This window comes from Populus alba, chromosome 5 (genome assembly GCF_005239225.2).
Source record: "Populus alba chromosome 5, ASM523922v2, whole genome shotgun sequence".
NCBI lineage: Eukaryota > Viridiplantae > Streptophyta > Magnoliopsida > Malpighiales > Salicaceae > Populus > Populus alba.
The window spans coordinates 1,303,890-1,325,297 of record NC_133288.1 but is presented as its reverse complement, the minus strand read 5'-3'; the positions used below and the strand labels follow the sequence as shown (position 1 = coordinate 1,325,297).

Genomic DNA, 21,408 nt, shown 5'->3' with positions numbered 1-21,408 from the left:
TTCTTAAGTTATCTTTAAGAAATTCTCATGATAACCGATTTAACATGTTGGTTCTGTCAAAGAACTAATTCAATCAAAAAAATTAATTTTTAAATAAAATTTTAAAATATGATTTATATTATTCTTTAGCACATTCCCTCAAGTGAAAGCTTTTTAGGTTTGAAATTTACACATGTTGTTTAATAATTTTATTAAATAAATAGGATTGTGAGATTCGAACTCGTGACCGCTTAGTCATTAAAGCTCTGATATCATTTTAAAAAACTAATTCAACTTAAAAGTTTAAAGCTTTTAGATGAAATCTCAATTTATAATTTATATTATTTTTTAACATGTTCAACTATACAAACAAAAACCTAGAGAAACCCTATATCTACATATGAATGGCATATACAATTGGTCGATTGTCATTGCTTCCAAAAAAGAGAATGATATTCACCATTGAATTGAAATTAATTAGTATATATCAAAGTCCAACAATTCATGAAAACTATAGTGCTTTATAAAGCACTACCATGTCTTTTTGTAAGAAGTATATAGTGAGCTTTCAGCTTTGTATTGGAGTAGAAAGGGAAAGAGTTCTTATGACATGAAATGTCAACATAATACTCTACAAAATTAAAGTGGCCATCCAACTTTTGTAAGGTCACCTTGTCTGTTTGTTTAATGGAAGAATCAGGATTCAAACATTATAAAATATTAAAAAAAAAATTGATGCCAAAACATCTGTTCTGTGCACAACTTCTCGCTTATAAGGAATTAATAAAGAAGTGTCTAATCCAACAAAAGGCACAATTACAAGGTAAATTGTAATATGATGATACCATGATGCGTAAAAGGTAAATTCAATAACATTTCAAATGCTTATAGTATTTTTTTTTTTATGTCAACTTTACACATATTATTAGAGAAAGAAATTATATAATGGATTGTTTGACCAAGCAAATAATCTATAGTGAATTACTTATATAAAAAATGATCTTTTAATATTTTTTGAAGACATCAAATTATGGTGTAATAAGAAATTTTAGATAATTATTTATGTTTTTGTTGTAGTAGATTAATTTTTTATTTTATTTTTTTCTGAGTCTATTCTTTTTTTTTTTTTTTTTGTCATATTTTGTTTTGTGCTTTGGCTATTGGTTTTATGACCTTTTCAATATACTCTTGATTATATATATATATATAATATATATATATATATATAGAGAGAGAGAGAGAGAGAGAAACATATATAATTTCATGGTTTTAGTTTTATTAATTTCAAATTTTGGTTTATGATTTGGCTTTGTGGGTTAAAAGGGCAATTTTGTTTAGTTCCTGTCATGTTTAGTAAAGTATTTGATATTATGATTATTTTTTTCTATGTATTGTCATTATCTTATTGGCCTATAACAGTTATTAATGAAGTTCTCGAATTATATATAGTGTGTGTGTGTGTGTGTGTGTGTGTGTGTGTGTGTTATTTAGAGCACGAATAATCTTATTGGTGATATATTTACGTTCTCATATATAATTATAGCTACTCTTAAAAGGATTTTAAATTTCCATCCGTGAACAAAATCTTTTTATATAAAATAGTAGTGTAATATTATGGGACGGTCTACCTGCCTTTTCATTCCACGCGCCTAGAATTAAAGAAAACTTTGATGTCTTAACACCTTGCTGAATCATGAAACAAGCAATCACGAGAGGAATGTTGTCACCTTGCTGAAGTATGAGACAAGCAATGACGACAGGAATGATGAGAACCATTGAGTGCGTTACAAGATTAATTAAATTATATGAATTATAGCATCAAAGATTTGGGAATGCGTCTGATCAATGATATAATAATGATAATAACAATAATAATGATAACAGTAATAAAATATATTATCACAACTATAAATATAATAACAAGATTAATTTCTGGTATATCTTGAAACTACAAGCACTATCAGAATTCTTACTAATTCCAAACTTTAAATTCAATAAAAACCTTGGACTCTTACGTAATGAATTTTTTGGTATACATTGGGACATGTATATTTATTATGAATAGTGATATATAACCTTTAATTTATTTTTTTTTTAAATATCTAAAATATTGATCTCATGGAATATTTATTATTTTCTGGCCTTTTTAATTTCTCTGTTAACTAAGTTGTGAAATCAAAGTGAAAAAACCCATCATCACAAAATCCAAAAATGTATATACCCAATGGATTCGAGATGCCACCTATGAAATGAAAGCAGCTTTAATTAATATTGAAATCTTCCTCGTGGAAGTTTTGATCAGCATGATCTTGCATATATAATTTCAATTTAGATTGACCAGGTTATTAGTCTCTACTATATAATTTAGATTATAAAATTGGCTTAGCTAGTGTGAATTGAGGGATTCTCATCACTTCAACACGAGTCTAGATCATAAGAGTTTACTTTGTGATTGGTTAATTATCATTGTTGATGGTATATATGTTAAAAGATTATATAATTTCTATGGGAATATATCATTGATAGCTATTCCAAAATCTAGCACGAATTATAATAAATGGTGTTGTGAAACCATAAGTTAAAAGAATCAAGCATTAAAATAAGAGCTCATCCTCAAGCAATTTTTTCTTTTTTAAATCATGAACACACTCTTGGACGCCATCTAATAATAAACGATCATTTTTAAGAATCAAGCGTATACTTGTGTGTGAGTTATAAATGCAAAATGTATGGATCAAATCAAGGATATCCTTATACCCAAAGGTCTCCTTCTCGTTTGACTATTGTATTGGGTGCCAAGTAACTACACTATTAAAAAATTAACAAATACAACAAAAATACCAATAGAAACAATTATGTCTGTAAATTGTACTGAAATTTATCAATGAAATATTTTCTCGCTATGTCCCTTAATATATAACAAGGGAATTCTAGCAGAAAAAAATGACATGTCGTTATTATAGACGGTATTACCGATAAAATAAACTCGCCGCTAATATTTGTTAGTAGTTCTTAAGTTATAATCTAGCAATCAACCCTTCTCTCCCCCTCCCCAATTTCTTTTTTTTTTCTTTCATTTTTTTTTTCTGCATAAAACAACAAAAAATCACTAGCTACTTGCTCAAGTTATGTGAATCATGGTTTCCAAAAAAATTGAATAGAAACCGATGATTGATGCATGGTTCAAATAATTCAAGGTTAAAAATGTTATATTTTTTATTTAAATGTTAACATTTTATTATTTATTTATTAATTCATAATTCATTTCTATCATATAGGCTACGTGATTTTTGGTATGAGACACAAAAAAAAACAAAAAAATTATGCTAAAGAAAAGGTCTTTCAGGCTGAAGAGATGTGGCGGTATGGAGAGATTTCAAACCTCTGTACGTCTTGAGAGCTATATGGGTAGAATATATTCAACACGTGACGTCGAAGCATTTCATGCAGTGGTCGTAGTCTGATGAAGAGAACCAAAACAGGGAGATTCACTATTTCATTACCAAGCACACCAACGGGTCCATTATGTTTGGTTCGCATGCAAAGTAGATTATATGATTCTTTTTTATTACATCTATTTTTTTAAAATTGTTGTTTTACATGAAAATGTTTAATTAACAATAGTTTTCTTTTATAGGCTATGATTCTTGGACGCAAACCAAGATTGATGAAGATATTCTAAGAAACTCACATGGGAAATGATGATTGTTGGAAAGGGATGCAACAACTCGTGGATAGCTGAGCCTGAGCTCAAAATTTCATTGTATGTTGGATTTTAATAAAAAAATTTCTTAAGTTATTATTTTTTTGAATTAGTTGATTTTATTTTTTTCAAGAACATATAACACCTAATTACATGAGAGATACAGGGACGATCCTTCGACCATTTCAAAACTCGATCTGAATTTATGGTGGAGGTAGGATCGTCTAGTGAATCCAATATAATTTTGGTTTATGGTATCTAAAACACTACAGCCAAGGAGTTGCGAATGACTCAAAGTGTTTCAATAATTGGATACTTGTAATTGGTCCTAGAAACTTAATCTTTGAAGTTCCAAGAGATTTTAACCAACAAGTTGAAACTCAGACGAACCATCTAGCTACTATGACAAAATGACTTAGTGTTAAGATGACCAAACTCCGGTGATTATACATGGATCTAAAATCATACATGGGTGGTACATGTGCTCCATATTATCGTCTTTGGTCCCGACGAAGACTTGCCTTCTTCTCATCCTCCTCTAGTCCCTCTATTATAGATGAATTATATTTAAACTGATAAATTCTTAAATCTATAAAAACAATATTTTTTATTTTATTTTATTTTATTTTATTTTCATTTAATTTTTTCCTAATTTGTTTATTAGATTTTTCTTTAAAATATTTAAACAACTTACCAACGGGCTTATCGATAATATGATTTTGTTGATGTACTCCAGAGATGTGAAAAAAATAAAATTACTAGAAATGCCACTAACACTATATAATCACCAACATGTTAATTTCATTGATAATATGAAAATAAATCACTGATAAAATTACAAATGATCATTTTCATCAGTGATATTCCATCTTTTGGAAACACCAGAAAAATACAAAAGAAAAAACCCTAAACCTATCTTCTCCCCCCATTTTTTTCAAAGAGCCGCCCCCCCCTCCCTAAAGCCATTTGTATTCTTCTCAGAGACCCCCCCCCTAAACCCCTCCGGAGCCAATTCATTTTCTCCCTCGGCCACCTCACTCTCTCATCTCTCAACAGATCCAGCTCCCCTCCATTCGGCAACACACAGCAGCCATTTATTTTTTTTCTCTTCTTCTCATTTTTTTTTCCGCCGCTCCTTCATCTCCCTTCAGCCGGTCAAGTCTCACTCTCCATTTCCCTCACCGGAACCACCAGCAGCCTCCAGGTCGAGCTTTCCCTCCCTTTGCCAGAAACCCACGGCCTCCGTTCGGCCTCTATCAAGATAGGTTTAGGGTTTTTTCATGTATTCTGATAGATACATGAATAACTGTAATGATTACAACATCCTATATTAGAATCCTATTCTATAATAATCTTGATAGATGGAAATACCAATAGAATAATGTCAATGAATTTTTTTTATTTGGTATGTTTTTCATATCCGTACATAAATCCATAAATAATTGTATCACCGATAGAATAAAAATCACAGATATTAATTTTGTTGTAATTATATATGATCCTATCAGTAAAATTAATGCACTAAATCAATGTTGAAATACAGATGGAATATTCAATCTGTAAAATGGAAATTCTGGTATTACCATTTCTTCACTCTAGCAAATTCTCAAATCAAGCCCTTAATTTTTCGTGGATTCTTTCTCGCTACTTTGGCAAGCTCTCTAGCTAGCCTTCAGTTTTCCAAACCCCAATATATGGTAGAGATGGTGCTGTTTATATTATTTGATTGTTGGTATTAATAGTTTTCTCTTGGCTCAACTAGAACCCTAGATGTTTTAGATGAAGAGATTTAATTTACTAATTATCATATTAATTTTTTTATGAAAAAAATATCTCTAAACTAGTTAGCATATGTTTTACTTTAATATTATACCTTGGACACTAGCAATTAGCTATTTATGTTTTTGTTCCTTCATGACTATAACAAGGCATAAAGTGATTAAGATAAAAAAATCTAAGAAGATATCGACTGGGGTTGGTATATATGCAGTGTTTTGTAATAGTGATGTGATGCTGAAACATTGATCCATCTATAATTAATTTGGTCCATCAAAACCCTAATCCAAATGTAAATACCTCTCGTCTTTTGAGCACAATAATCCAATACAAGGTTGTGATGCCAAAGTAGTATGCTAGCTGATGAGATGTGTGGGATGTTTCCTTCAATCCTTATAAAATGTAAATCTTATTTAATTTTATAAGGATGTTTCCTTCAATCCCCTTGTGTATCTATATTTGTATGTATAGCTAGGTGCCTAATTAATTTAATTAGATCAATTACTGCATAAAATTTGAAGTTTAGAACCAGTTAATTAACATGTGAAACTTGGTTTTTTGGGGTTTTTTCCCTACCAATTCTATGAAAAAAATCCAAATCGAAGAACAATGTTACAATGGTCAACTGGGAAAAGTTCTACTTTTCAAGAAAATCGATTAACTTGCATATTTTTAGTTAAGAAAAGTAGAAAATTAATTTGCATATATTCCCAAACTTTTGACCAGAGGACATTCCTAAATGAAAAGACATAAAGTAATTTAATCACTACAATCTTATAGTAAAAGTGATGCTTAATTTAGATGTGTTTTCAGTATAGTGTATTTTGACGCAGTCCGTTCTATAACACAGCAATAAATTCTTTTTTTTTTTTTTTTTTTTTTTGCGGTGTGAGCCCCGCGAGTGCCCATAAATAATGACCTCACTGGAGTGTTCTCCTCCCCAGTTGTGAAGAGAGTTTGTGAGTTTTATTTGATATTCAAGAGTCCTTGCTTATAGCCTCACAGTGTCGACATGGTTTGCCAGAAAGAACCTCTTGTACAGAAAGTCTGCGATCTGTATGAGCAAATCTCAAGCCTTGAGAGTCTCAAACCCTCCAAAGATGTCGACATGCTCTTCACACAACTTGTTCTCACGTGCATCCCACCAAACCCTATCGATGTCAACAAGCTTTGCAAGAAAATTCAAGAAATGAGGTCTAAGCTCATTAGACTTTGTGGAGAAGCCGAAGGACACTTAGAGAGTCATTTCTCTGCTATCCTAGGGTCCTATGAAAACCCTCTTGACCATCTCAATCTCTTTCCATATTATTCAAACTACCTTAAGCTTAGCCTCCTCGAGTTCAACATCCTCAAGCAACACTGCTCGAATGTCCCTAGCAAAGTTGCGTTTGTGGGCTCCGGTCCGCTTCCCTTGACTTCAATTGTGTTAGCCTGTAATCACCTCACCGCAACTTCCTTCCACAACTATGATATTGACCCTTCAGCCAATTCAAAGGCTCTTCAATTAGTCACGTCTCATCCTGACTTGTCGAGTAGAATGTTCTTCCACACGACCGATATAATGGATGTGACAAGTGAGCTTCAAGAGTTTGATGTCGTCTTCTTGGCAGCTTTAGTTGGGATGGACAAGGAGGAGAAGGTTAAGGTCGTTGATCATTTGTCTAAGCAGATGGCTCCTGGTGCTATATTGATGCTGAGGAGTGCTCATGGAGCTAGGGCTTTTCTCTACCCGGTGATTGATCCTTGTGATCTTCGAGGATTCGAGGTCCTTTCTGTGTTTCATCCGAGTGATGAGGTGGTAAACTCAGTTGTCATCGCTCGTAAATATTCAATGCCTATAAACTCAATCGATCATCAGCAAACTGGTATTGGCTCCATGATAGTACTGCCTAACAAGTGTTGTGAGATCCTGGCCTTCAATCCCCTCAGCCATGTTACCATGGTTGAAGAGTTGGCCGTTGAGGAGAAACACTCGTAAACTCTCTATCCATGTGTGCGCCCTTAATATCCTCTTATATTATGCACCAATTGAGAATTGATCTCTAATTGCATCTTGTTGTCTCATGAATGTCTAACATATGTATTATTGTCTTCTACTTTTGTTGTATCCTTCCGAATCTGTGTCTTCTGCTTTTCAACTTCAATGAATAAAAACATCTATTTCAAACTATATCTCCAAAAATTACTCTCTTTTTTTCATTCAAGAAAAGATTCGAACTCAAAGCCAGCCATTGATTGAGCTACAAGCTCATTAATGGTACTCTATTATGTGTGCTATGGCATCAATAAATTTGTCCCTTGATGGATGCAAATAAAAGCAAGCACGTCTTTCCAGGTTCCTGATCTTCGGTAGTTAATTGCCAAGTTCATCTTCTATTCATTCCAACATAATAATTTCCATTTTCAACAGTTTTATGGCCTCAAAAAAGACATCCAATTAATTCCACATAAAAATCAAAGAAAGATACTGCCCTTACCACTAATTTATCATTTCCTACTCTCCCTTTCCATTATTAGGTTTAATCACCATGTCTTAATTATATTGGATTCGATCGGAGATACTAATTTTACTGGGAAAATCGGTAAATCCAATGGAAAAATATTATAGTAATTAACATTGGCATTATTTTCTTGGTTTTTGTAACAATGGAGTCTATTGCCATTGACAAATTAATTAAGCTGCTTGACATTATGAAAAACAGAAGCCTCCCACATTGGCTTACACGTAATGAAAAAAAAAAAAGCTAATTAAAAATCAAACCTTACCTTGCAATAGTTATGTTTTGACTTGAATAGTTTAAATCCAAGTCGTGGAGAAAAACAGTCCAACATTATGATGACATCAATTTCATCCCTTTCTTTCTTTTTTTTTTTTTTTTTTTCCATCATCATGTAATTATTGTTTTTGTTTGATGTGCCAGAAGGGGCAATAATGTTTAAGATATGACCATAGCAAAAAAATAATAATAATAATAATAAAAGGATGCAAAGAAAAGAAAAACAAATTGAAGTAGACTCCTCTTTTGTCTTGTTTTGCAAGCATTATGACATATTGTTGTATAGACAATCAAGGCTATCTTACCTTTCGAATTTACAACAAGTTTGTTTGTGAAGGAAAAAATTGTTTAGTCAGTTTGTTCAATATATGGCATGCTAGATCTTGTTTAGAATTCCATGAATTTAATTTAATTTAGAAGGTTAAATAAGTTGTGTTTTGAATTTTTTAAAGAATATTAATTTGAATTTCAAATGAAATTTAATTTATAAAAAAATACAAAAATAAATTAGAGGAGAGACCCTCTAATTTGCTAATCTCTTTAAGATTAACATTAAAAACAATATTTTAAACATACTCATATGTTAACAAATTAATACTAGCTTATTTTTACTTTGTTTCTCTCACATGCCTTCTTCTTTCCATCCAAAAACCCTTGACAATTATAATATCCTTTCTTTCTGTACTTCACATCAATCCCCATAACATATTTTTGTTTTGTTTTAAGGTATGTTATTAATCTTTTATTTATTTTTTATTTTTTTTTTGTACTCCGAATCTTTTTGTTTTGACATGTATGTTTTCATAAAAAAAAATTAATAAATATTTCAATAACAGTTAATATAAAATAGATCTATTTATATCTTTATTAAAATGTCTATGTTTTATGTCATTGTAAATAAATACAAGGGTTCTTATAACAAAAATAAATGATTTCTAAATTAAAAGTAAAATAATCAAGATTACTAATCTAATTAATTTCTACTAGTATTTCAAACAATATAATTAAATTCAACCTAGCAGTTTAATAATTTATTTTAAACATAAGAATTATAATATATTATCAATTAAATTTAAATTTATATATGAATTCAATTCAGCATGTAATTCAATTTTAAAAACATGTATTTATCACATAAAAACACCTAAAAACAAATTGCTATCAGGGTATGGACACAAAAGTTTACCTTTAATGTATTGGTCTATGTTGGGAGCGGTTCTATTGAAGGGAGAAATTTTTGTAATGTTTCGCACTATTTTAAGAAAATTTTGTCGGTAACTTGTGTAGGATAATATTTGTAAATCATGTCTTTTTTAATTGAAAAAAAAACATAGATGGTGTTAGGCTAAAAACATTGGCGTGATCTTGCACAACCTCTTCGAAGTCATGAAGAACTAGTCGTTCTAAAGAACCTGTAAGTACCCCCACTGCTTTTAAATATATAGAAAATAATAAATAAATGATAGTTCTGAAACGACGAAGCTATATAAGAAGAAAATAATCCATATGAAGTTTTACTGTTTGGGATTAACTAAATGAACAAGTGATTGTCATGGCTATTATCAGAAGAAAAATACGAAATTTTTAAGGCCCAGGTACTGAAAATGATTAATCCAATGAGCATATAAGAAGACCATCACGAACAATGGAGAGCTTGAAGAAGAAGAAGAAGAAGAAGCAGCCCCAAAACATGCTGGTCCTAGTGGGCTCTATTGCATTTGTGGAAAAGAGCTGAAAGAAGCCCAAACACTTGCTAGCTACTTAGCTAGTGCCTAGTAGCATACTAGCATTACGAGAATCCAGAGCAGCCGAAAACATTTTCTATGGAGTTCAATCTTGCAACTGCAAAAACTTTTCTTCTTCAGGACAATTTATTCACATCCTTGATTCTTCTTACAGCTTGTTTGAAACTAATACTATGTTAAAATTGATTTCTACTCGGATCTTAAGTTTCAAAAAGGTCTTGTTAGAAAAAACAATGAGTTCAAGATTGTGGTGGATCCCAGACAAGGCATCCATTCAACACAAAACGATGAATAAAGGGGCTCGATCAATATAAAAATGAGTGGGAGACAATTTATTCACCACAATCTTGAACTCTTGAAGAGAAAGATTGATCTTTGATTTGCTTTTATACCATTTTGAAAGTCAATTCTAGATAATTTAAAATAATTTTCAACATGAAAATCTCTGAATCTAAAATTTCATTTCATTGATGATTAAAAACCAACTAAAGTAAAAGCTTGGTGAGTGGCTCGTGGTAAAAGGCATGCTTCCTTCTTTATGTTCAAACTTGAAACTTGTAATTAGAAAAATTTATTAACCTGAGAAGGGACTTTAGTCTTGATTTACAAGCAAAATGATCCGCAAATAATCTTTATCGTAAAAAAAATATATACACACACAAAAGGATCGGTCCTGCTACGAAGGTTACAAGCACCAGCAAACAGAAGGCAAGATTAACAATTTACAACTGCTAACTGATGTAACTCCAGTTTATGCACAAAGCTGATCTGAGATTTCCTTTAACGTTACCAAGGGAATTCCTGGTTTTCAGCATGATCGGATTAAAGCACAAACATGCATATACAACAGAAAGCTAGTTCAAGTTGGTCACAACTAAGGAACCAGAACTGCTTTGTAAGAATTGGAACCAATGGCTTTTAAACATATACGCAACTTTACGTAGATAGCTTTACAAGTATGCAAGTTATAGAAGAAGAGGAGGACGAGGAGGAGGCGGAGGAGGAAGAAGGGATACCAAATTGGAGTTTTTTATGTCCCAATACCATCACCAACAATACCATAGCATATTGGAGGGGGCCCCTGGGTCGCCGCTGACACCATCCATGCGAGGAAACCTCGTATCTTCAGATGGTTTCCAGTGCCGCTTCCGCTGGTTGATAAACCAATTGTTAATCTGTTTTTGATCTAGTCCTGTAATCTCTGATAACTTCGCTTTCTCCTCTTCCTGTTATGCCATGACATCCATTCATCCTGGTTAGGCTTAAAAAATTATCATGAAAGGAAATAAGGAAAGGAAAGGACTTCCATAAGCTTTCACGACACTTTAGCTATTGCAGATCAAGAGTGCTGGATTAAGATTGAACTGTAGACTAACTCTGCTGAAGATGGCTGATAGACATGCTTGGGCAACAATTTGTGACTGGGAGTTATGAACTGTTAAAGTTTCTAGATTATAGCTTCAAAGAAGTACATTTAACAGAATATTGACTGATAAATTGGGGTTGAAGGATAATGAAGGGTTATTCCGAGATAAATGCATCTGCACATTATATAGTTTCAAGATAATGAAGGGTTACACCGAAACAAATGCATCAGCACACTACAGAGTTTCACCTTTTCTGGATGGATTTTCACCTTCTGCAACCTTTTCAGCAAAAGATTTCGAATATCGGTGGTGTGTATTCTATATAATAATTCTTCAGAAGAAACATGAACCAAAGCAATGCCAAGATTATGTACTTTCTATCGTTTTCAGCTTGCAAACCCAATTATATTGTCCGCTGAATATCCTTCAAATAGAAATCGCTTTCTAGTTAAGATATACAAGAGACTTGAATATTTTTCGTGAAACTTGTTTTAGTGAATGTTTTGGTGATAATGATCCAAATATGTATAGTTAATTCAACTACTAATAACTCTCTCCATCGATATCTCCTCTCTGTACTTTCTCTCTTGCCTCAACATATCATGACTTGTGGGACAAGTATTATAGCACATGCAAGAGACATTTGAAAGAAAACCAAGAGAATAACAAAATATAAAGTGAAAAGAAGTAGGAATAATCAGATTATAAGGTTATAATGATCACCGTAGGATATGGCCATCTATAGTGGTGGTTCCACCAGTCCAAAAGCGTTGTCCTTGCATCCTTTGGTAATTTTCCTTTCTTTCTATTCTTTAGGAATTCTTTTCTCAAGTTGCTAAGATGGCCACTGTACTTGCGCATTAGCATTCCTTTTAGATTCTGCTCTTGTGAGCTAACACCTGTTGTTTCTTGACTTTCAGATGCTTCAACCTCCCCACAGCTTAGCTCCTCCTCAGAAGTCCCTGCTGGCTCATCTGCTATGAAACCACGAAGACAGTACAGTGTAGTTAGACTTTTGCATTGAAAAACCAAAAAAACAAAAAACTTTAAAATTAAGATCAAACACTTTTCATGTCACAAGGCTGCATCTCTTAAAATGATAGAAATGATATCCGTGGTGGTCATTTATAGGTTAATCTACCAGATCCCCAAAGGAGAAAGAAACAGCTTTATCAAGCTACTGGAAAATTACAGGCAAGATGTTGAACATTAACAAGCTATCAATCATCTTCCAGCACCATGCCATAGATAATAGTAACTAGCTGAGATAGGATTTTGCTAAAACAAGTTTAACATCAACTTCCAGACACCTCCAAGCTCATAAATTATGTAGAAACCAAGCAGTAAAACAAGTCCTTGTTGTTAAGAGATATAATCAAAGGTTTTTGAGAGCACAGTTGCTTGTCTTCCAATAGTACTGAAACACAGGAGGACCAAAAGGTACTGATCTACTTAAATGCAACGACTACTCCTGCTTGATTTAAATATGCTCTAGAGACTACACAAGTTGCTTGCAATTCTTCAGTATCTGTTCTATCAAGACCCCAAAAGCTTCTCATTGAATATATAATGGAATTGCAGCTGCAAAATTATGTGTTTTGCATCCTGACAATACAATGTTGCCAAACAATAAGAAAGCTGTTCCGTGTGTCTTAACTAGTGCAGTTTTGGACAAATCTTACAGTGAAATGCCAAATAAATTTCATGGCATGTGCCTCCTCCATACCATTTTTATTGACCATGCTAGTTCCTTCAGCAACTGGCACGAATACAGAAAAATAATAAAACCATGAATGGAAGAACAAAATATGAGAAACAAGAAATGTTCACAGGATCAAATTTCAGTTAACATGACAGATTATACACATACGAGATTCTAAGCGTGAGCAATTAAGATGGAATTCTGAATTGAAAACGATACATAACATGATATATATGCTACCCGTTGAAGTGAAACTTGATTCAGAGACCTTGCATTCATTCTATAAAAATTAGAAATACATCAACATTTCATAGAAAACTTAGTAGTTGAGACACAAACTCATTCACTATCATAGATGGTTGATGGATAATTATGTTAGAATTTTTTTTAAAACCATAGTTAATAAGAGATCAAATTAAAAATGGATCCACTTCCGTCTAGGATTAAAACTTTATTGGAAATTATTCTCTAACAAAAAATACTTTAACATAAAACACCAATTTAATTAAAATAAATTATAAATAAATAAAAAATTAATCTAAAAAAATTCTTGGTTGGCATGTTTTGTAAACCCAAAAACCTTGAACTCCACATTAAAATATTACAAGGTTTTCTCATAGCTTATATAGTATGAAACTGAAAAGAAAAAAAAACAAACTCATAGGAACCAAAGCTTTTATAAGAGAGGCCCTAGGCGAAGTTAGCATTGGACTTAAGCCGCTAATTCCCACCATTTATCAGCCTTAATAACCAGTCATAAAACAAAATAAAACCATGAATTAGTCGTATGTTTCTATACGGTTCTGTCTAATTAAATGTGTAATATATTACATCAACAAACAGGAAATCAAAAAACAATCAATGACAACAATGTTTTTGCACAACATCAATCAAAATAAGTAGGACCAGCTTTAGGTAGGGGCCCAAAATGGAGCAGAAGATCATGGATGGTAAGGACAGGACATGGTGTTTAATTACTCATAGAGAATCCCAACATTTCAACTCATCAATGATCAGTAAAACTATTCTTTTCAACAAGCACAGTACCAAAAGTTCGATGATCTCATTGTACCTCTCTCAGCATTCATTTGATTTTAATGCATATATAATAGAACAACATTACCCCTTTTAACAACTAGCTAGTACAACTATATTTAGGTGCAAGAAAATTTACCTGAGCCATAATCAAATATCTTTGTCAATGTTCCCTTGCAAAGACTACTTAGCTGTGATTCTATGCTACTCAAGAACGTAGTAGCCTCGTCAAATGGCTTGGACAATTCCTCCTTGTATCTATGAAGAACCTCACAGTATGATTCCTTGAAAACCAGCAGCAGTTTCAGTGGTTATAGCAATTTATTCCAAGAATAAAACTACGAGACGAAGAAATTATTATTCCATTTGGCTGCTTAAAAAGAAAGGGAAAAAAGAAGCACAATACTTAGAATCTCATAGCTTGAAATATGAAAGGGAAATAAAAAGTTCGAAGTTTTTTTTTTTTTTTTGCTTAATTTTCTTGAGAATCAAAGGAGCTTGAATAGAAAAGAAATTAAAAAACACAAAAAAAATTAAGAAATAAGACAAAACTATGGGTTCCAAAATATACCATGAACTCATCAAGTTCTGGATCAGCTCCTATCTCATAGCAAGTATTGATTTTGTAGTTCCCTCTGTCTACGGCTTCAAGAAGAGACACCATTTCTGGAGGAGCACCAACCTTCAAAGCAAACAAAGAAACAGAAAATCACTCAAAAGCTCAAATTTGACACTATAGGTTTCCATTTTTGTTCCTTTCATGTTATTCTTTTCTTCCCCTTTAACAAAAACTTCATTAAAAAAAATAGAAAAAGGGGTAAAGTTTAGAAGCTCAAAGATTATGCGATGATGATGATGATGATGATGATGATTTTAAACCTTTTGGCACTCTAAATGTGCAGATACTAGGTCTGGATAACGAGGGTGATTAGCGATCTGGGTCTTGATTGCATCATACATATCTGATCCAGTGACTTCTCTATGACCATTACCGGCTTGAAGAAAACTACTAGCATGACTGTGAAATTCAGTGGTAGTACTAGTAGTAGCATCAGTAAAGTTTGCAACAGGCAGGTTTTCAAGCCTGACAGTATCATCTGGTGAACCAAAAAATGTAGGATTGAACCTATAGAATTCCTCCATGGAATTGTTTGCTAGTACACGAAAAGATTGTCAAGAAACTTATCAAACTAGAATTGCAATAGCAAGAATATTAGCTTCGCTGATCTTCAAGTGACTAAAACCTTTTTATAGAGAAGATCTTTGAGAGAGATTCTAAGCACTTCAAGATAAGAAAGTCCAAGTTATTAAGAATCCCAAGAAAGAGAGAGAGAGAGAGAGAGTCTTTGGCATTGAAAAATACTGTAGTAGGGATGACCTGTGATCCAGGTGATAATATATATGAAAATACCCAAGAAAGTTATCAGCAAACAGTGTAAACCCTCATTAAAAAACACCAACAACTTTAAAGAACAAAAACAAAATGATCTGGTTAGTTTTTCAAGTAACAACAGTGAGAGCGCGCGCGCATCCCATCCTCTCCAATGCCTAGACTTTAAAATATAGTTGGAAGAGAATCTTAGTTGGTCAATGAATGAACCAGAGCGATAGAAAGAGAAAGAGAACATGCAAGAAGTTCTGCTGTAGCTAGTTAGCTACTACTATTATGAACTTTGAAAGTAACCCTGAGGCTCAGGTTAGAAAAAGACCAGACCTTTTTTTTCCAAGAAGACCTAGGATAAAGTGGACACCACACACATACAAAGACAGAAAGCAGTGAGTAGAAGTAGTAGTGACTGGAGAGTAGACAGAGGTGATAGCTGAAAAAGTTGACATGTATTAAATTAAAAGAAAAGTTTAACTATTTATTCAGTCCCTGTGTTTTTAGAAAAAAACAATTACAGTCCCTTTTTTTTCAAAAGGTATTAATTGACTTCTTAACTCGTTGATCTCTTAAATTTTGTCAAAAACCTCAGGATACCTTTAGCCTAAAAGAAGAGAATCACATCCACTTCTCTCTCTTGTGCAAATAGTTCTAATTAGTTATTATAAACTTGTCGTAATAATTTTATAGGAATATTTATGAATTATGAAATAAGATTAAGCTAATTAGTTTAAATTTTGTAGGAGTTACAACTTTCAAATGAAGTTCAAAATGTGCTTTTTAGTCTAGTTTTGTTACTTTTCCTCTTTGTTTTTTAATTTTCTAGTTTGTTTAGGATTTGTATTATTTTTCTTTTATTTTCTGATTTTCTAGTTTTTGTAGATTAGTTTTTTGGATTATTTAGAGAGTTGTAAATTTCATAGAGAGACATATTATTTAATAAATAATAATAAAAAATTACAATTTTTATGGTGACCCTATACATGGAATTTTGTGTTGCTTGTTTTTACTAAATTTTTTATATTGTTTCTATCATCTTAGAGTTTAAAATATAGATAAAATAATAAAAAAGAGTTTATTGGATCCAAACTAATAATTTAACCATGCAAACACCTCATATGTTACTATGGTTTCTTCTGCACCAAGCAATATGAGAAGAGAAAACACGATGGGAAAGAAACAAAAAAAACATGAATTGTTCCACATAAAGAAATCATAAAAGGACTAATCGATGAGTTCCAAAATCAAAGGAGCTAAATCATCTGTTTCTTAAACAAAAAAGACTGGAGTATAACTTGGTTACAGAGAAATGATTGATGCAGGTGGTTGCACGTTGGTGACACAGTACGGGGAGTAACAGTGGAATGATAAGGGCGAAGCAGCTCCCGTGTTTACAGATGACGAACGTGTCTCTCTATCGTCCCAGTAGCAGTGGTCCGGTCAAACTGTGGCAGGCACATTCAAATTTCACAGAGCTCGAACTCTCTTTAATGGTTAAAAGAAAATTGAATTTTGTGGGTTTCAAGAGCAGGTGTGGCTCAGTGATTTCGTACAGTTTGGGTATCATGTTCTACTGTTTCCGCTCTCGTTTGAGGCCATGAGCTCCATTATTGGGTCATGCCATAGTGTGAAATGGGGTCGTCCTTTATGTTATTTTTTATTATTAATAAAAAGTTAATAACCATTTAATAACCGTATAAAGTTATTTTTTTTATTATTGAATTATTTTTCAGATTTTAAAGTTAATAACCATATAAATCTTCAATAACTTTAAAATTTATAAAACTTTAATTAATAACCTCTAAAAACTAAATCTAGAACTTCATTATTAAATCCTGCCCCATCAAAGTTCTTTTTATAATTTTATTGCTAGCCAACTTGTTGGTTAATTTTTTATGGTTACTTTATTTATTTATTTATTTCCAGTGATCCTGAAATTTTATTTATCTTGTTATAATTTTGAGTCATCTTTAAAATTATTTAATTATGGCTAAATAAATAAATAATTTTGAAAAGTGTAGCTCAACTGGTTAGATTATAAGTTTGCTCACTAGAAATCACAGTTTGAGTTCTACAGATTTCAGGATCACTGGAAATTTATATTTTAAGAGCCCATGAGATTAGTCAAAATATATATAAGCTGGCCTAAATATCCACTTTAATAAAAAAAATTATGACTTAATAAATTTCTTCCCTGCCCATCTTCAGCTATTGAATTTCCTACATCAAAGTTATGATCATGCTTATTTTTCTCTACCAAAAACAATTTAATTAGAACATTCGTTAAAATAATGTGTACCTTAATGTTGGTTATGCCCAAAGAGAGAGAAAAAAAAAGTGATTAAACTGGTTAAATAAATAAATAAAAAGAATGATGCTGAACTGGCTGTAAAGAGCTCAAGTTGGTCAAGTCATATTATTCAAATCCTTATCAAATTCCATCTTGAATTGGTTTGAAAATCCCTTTTTCAGCAACCAAGAACTTGTCGCTTCCCCTAAAGAATGAAGAAAGATAGCATTATAAAACAAGTAGTTTGGTGGATTCAAGCTATAAATCATTAAGCAGCAAAGAATATGATTAGCAGTATCTGCAAAGTGGGAGAGATAATTAAGGCAAATCTTTGACTCAAAAGAGTATATTTGTTTATTTTAACAAGGTGGTTTTGGTGCACAATTTGAACATGGCTTTTCCACAGATATTAATAATTTATAGTGAAATCTTTTTAGTAAATGTTATATTTTATTGCTGTTCTAGTTTAATTGAGAAATGAATGGCTACTCTAAGCCGGTTGTTTAGTATTGCGTTTTAAATTATATTAAAAAAAATTAATTTTTTTTATAATTTTAATATATTGATATAAAAAGTTATTTTTAATACTTCACCTCAATAAACTTATGGTTCCATGCATGGGATTATTTGTAATTGGTGTAGAAATAAAGAATGTTCAAAGCCTAAGATTCTTAGCCAGGTCCCATGAACAATGTATAGATCAAATACACTCTGAAATCAGGTGGAAAACGATGAATGATCGCTTGATCGAAAAGGATAAAGATAAGAATTCCCCACTTTTTAGGATATAAATAATAATGTGCCTTTCTTCCAGCCTCAGACAGTCAACATATCATTATTAATCTCCAGTTAACTTAATCAAAGTTATTAAAATACTATTTATTTTTGTATTTTAAAAAGTATTTTTTAAAATATTTTTTTTATTTTTAAAAAATGTCTTGACGGTTTTTTCATGCATTATATTCTAAAAATAAAAATAAAATAAAACCGATACTTTCAAAAAATAAAAATAATTCCTATAAAATTTCACATGTGAATAAAGTTTTTGAGAATACATCATATGAAGCCGATAAATTAATTCATGCTCAAAATTGAAAAATTTAGCATGCTGAGATTCAAACACAATGGAAGGGAAAAAAAAAATCTCAATTGAGTTCCTTAAGCAGAGCTTTCATGAAGATAACTACTCGAGAAGAAGTTCAAATTTCATAATCAATCTACTTCCTTGCCATCCATGCCTGATGCCTGTCTTTTTCTCACCAATTACATTTCTTGAGTTCTCATACAGTGTAATTAATTTTGAGTGGGTTTACTATTATGGTATAAATTATAACACCCCACCCCATCAGTAAAATATTATCCGTTTTGACCTATAAACCTTACAAATTTGTTTTTGGTAGTTACGTATGGTCTCAAAATAAATCTTACTGATTAAGGTAAGTATGCTCATATAATATTTTCCTTCAAGTCCTCACCTGACGATATGTATTATTACAAAAATATATTTTTATAAAAAAATATTAGTTAAAATTTTTATATAAAATAATTTTAAAAAAACTTTTAAAACATAAAAATTACCGCAACATGAAACCAAACTGATCAATCATAACTTATGAAAAAAATCATTCAAGAAAAAAAAAAAAACCAATCATATACATATCTCAAATACTGCCTTGACATTTGTCTCATGGGAACCCCGACACAATCACTAGCACTCATGTTCCATGCTGGTGGTTGCTGCTTGTAATTATTGAAGACAATTTATAGAAAAGGAAAGTTTTTGAAAAGATGATGCAGCATCACTTAGAAAAGATGCTGAAGATTGTAGTGAAGAAAAATACTATAATTATTTGATAATACAATTTTATGGCTAAGACTTAAAATTCTACAAGAATTAAGTTCTATTAATTTATCACTTATTTTATTAATATCAAAGTTATTATATCTAATCTTGATTAATTTAGATTTGCTTCAGTTAATTCAAAACAATATCATTTTAAATTTTTTAAAAAAACTAAAACAACATTATTTTTTAAAATAAAATAGGATGTTACTTAGGTTTTGACCCTATCAACTTCTATCCTATTTATAAAAGCCTGTTTGAGAGTTTAATTATAGTTGTTTTCAAAGTGTTTTTTATTTAGAAATATATCAAAATAATATATTTTTTAAAAATCAGCACATCAAAATAATCTAAAAATAACAAAAAATATTAATTTAAAGTAAAGAAAAAAATAAAAGATTTTAATTTTTTTAAAAAACACTTTTAAAACACAAAAACAAATAAAATTTTAAAATGAAACTCAATCCAAGTCAAGTCCCAAAGTTGATGGATATCAAATTGACTTATATATATATTTAATTACTATGGTTAATAGATTTGTACTAATTACAATAATTAATAGACAATAGTTTTTTTTTTTTTTTTCTCATAAGAACATTTATGTATATTTGGTATTGTGGTGTAAAGTGCTTTTCAAAAATATATTCCGATTAAAAATGTATTAATTTAATATTTTTTTTAAATAAAGATCAATTTAAAGCATTTTTAAAAAGCAGAAATAAACGAAATGCAACTGTTACCAAGGAGATAAATGAGAGGATTATTCTTGTCACAGCAGTAGTAAATAATAAATTGTGGGATCGATCAGCAAATTAGCTGCTGAAAATAGCGGGAGGCATCATAAAACCTACATGGCCTATATCCAATGGTAAGGGATATATATATATTCTCTCAATCAATTAATTGAGAAACTTAGATAAAGAGGAAAGTGACTCAAGATCAAATGAATGGACCTAGCTCCTCCTGGATCATATGAATCCATGCATTATATATCATCATAAGTACAATAACACCTGGAATATGAGTTGGGTGCTCTAAATTTGCCCCACCACACGGGAGTGAACTGTACAAAATTTGTGGCCATGCAACAGCACTACAAATACAAGCTTACAAAGACTAAAAACCAATAGAGACAATACGTCCATAACACCAAGTTTTGACCGTCCCTCGTGAATAACATGCATTGTCCTAGCTTACTCGGGACGAAGAGCAATCAGTTATATTTTTTTAATAATTTTTTTTATTAATCCAAATCAACCTCTAATTAAACCCATAATTAACCATGTGTTAATTAAAGGGCTCTATCGTGATCCGACTATACACTGTTGCAGTGGGGTTTGGCATGCCTTTGCCTTTGCCATGTATAAACAAGTCTTCCAAGTAAGTAAATAAAAATAAAATATAGAGTGTTTGAAATAATTTATGAGAAATAGTTTTTTATTTTAAATCATAATTTAAAAGAAAAGGAATTGGTTAGAAGTCTTAATCTATCTCATTAATTAGCATCACATGCCTTTTTATGTTCAATGAATTTCAGGTCAAAAAAAATCAGCAACAAGATCTGCAAGTATCTTTATTATTATCCCACTCATTTTCAGTGCATGCATTAAATTTATGATAGATTCATTATATATATAAAAAAAACATTTTCTTTAATATATTTTGACATTAAAAAAAAGAAAAAAAAAGGCCAGCTCTCTTTATGTACTTGTAAGAGAATGGTCACTATCAACGAAAGATATCAATGGTAGAAGGGGCCGGACATTCAAGACTCCGTCTAACCGGGTTCAATCTCCTTCTTTCCGGT

The 21,408-nt window shown here is 31.4% G+C and overlaps 2 protein-coding genes across 5 annotated transcripts; one reads left to right on the top strand and one right to left on the bottom strand.

Annotated features, from left to right (window-relative positions):
• Nucleotides 1–6,383: 6,383 nt before the first annotated feature.
• LOC118047659 (nicotianamine synthase) lies at nt 6,384–7,628 on the top strand. The gene has a single exon (XM_035057008.2). The coding sequence runs from the start codon at nt 6,471–6,473 to the stop codon at nt 7,434–7,436; it is 966 nt and encodes a 321-aa protein (XP_034912899.1). The 5' UTR covers nt 6,384–6,470; the 3' UTR covers nt 7,437–7,628.
• A 3,068-nt stretch (nt 7,629–10,696) lies between these two features.
• On the bottom strand, nt 10,697–15,784 carry LOC118047616 (homeobox protein knotted-1-like 1). 4 transcript variants are annotated; one of them, XM_035056954.2, is made up of 6 exons: nt 14,964–15,784; nt 14,656–14,766; nt 14,224–14,368; nt 13,074–13,106; nt 12,071–12,324; nt 10,697–11,206 (listed from the first exon to the last, which is right to left on the bottom strand). In XM_035056954.2, the coding sequence occupies exons 1-6, from the start codon at nt 15,225–15,227 to the stop codon at nt 11,027–11,029; spliced, it is 987 nt and encodes a 328-aa protein (XP_034912845.1). In that variant the 5' UTR covers nt 15,228–15,784; the 3' UTR covers nt 10,697–11,026. The 4 variants fall into 4 exon arrangements, with proteins under 4 accessions (XP_034912845.1, XP_034912846.1, XP_034912847.1 ...); XM_035056955.2 differs by having other exon boundaries at nt 12,071–12,321; XM_035056956.2 differs by lacking the exon at nt 13,074–13,106 and having other exon boundaries at nt 14,964–15,783.
• Between the last annotated feature and the right edge of the window lie 5,624 nt (nt 15,785–21,408).

Bases quoted from the DNA above. Each gene is read 5' to 3' on its own strand.
- LOC118047659 (XM_035057008.2), top strand. From the start codon at position 6,471: ATGGTTTGCCAGAAAGAACCTCTTGTACAGAAAGTCTGCGATCTGTAT.
- LOC118047616 (XM_035056954.2), bottom strand. From the start codon at position 15,227: ATGGAGGAATTCTATAGGTTCAATCCTACATTTTTTGGTTCACCAGAT. The intron at 12,325-13,073 runs GTATGGAGGAGG...GTGGTTTCATAG, and splicing joins TAGCATGGTCAATAAAAATG to CAGATGAGCCAGCAGGGACT. The intron at 11,207-12,070 runs GTGATCATTATA...ATGGCATAACAG, and splicing joins ATAGATGGCCATATCCTACG to GAAGAGGAGAAAGCGAAGTT.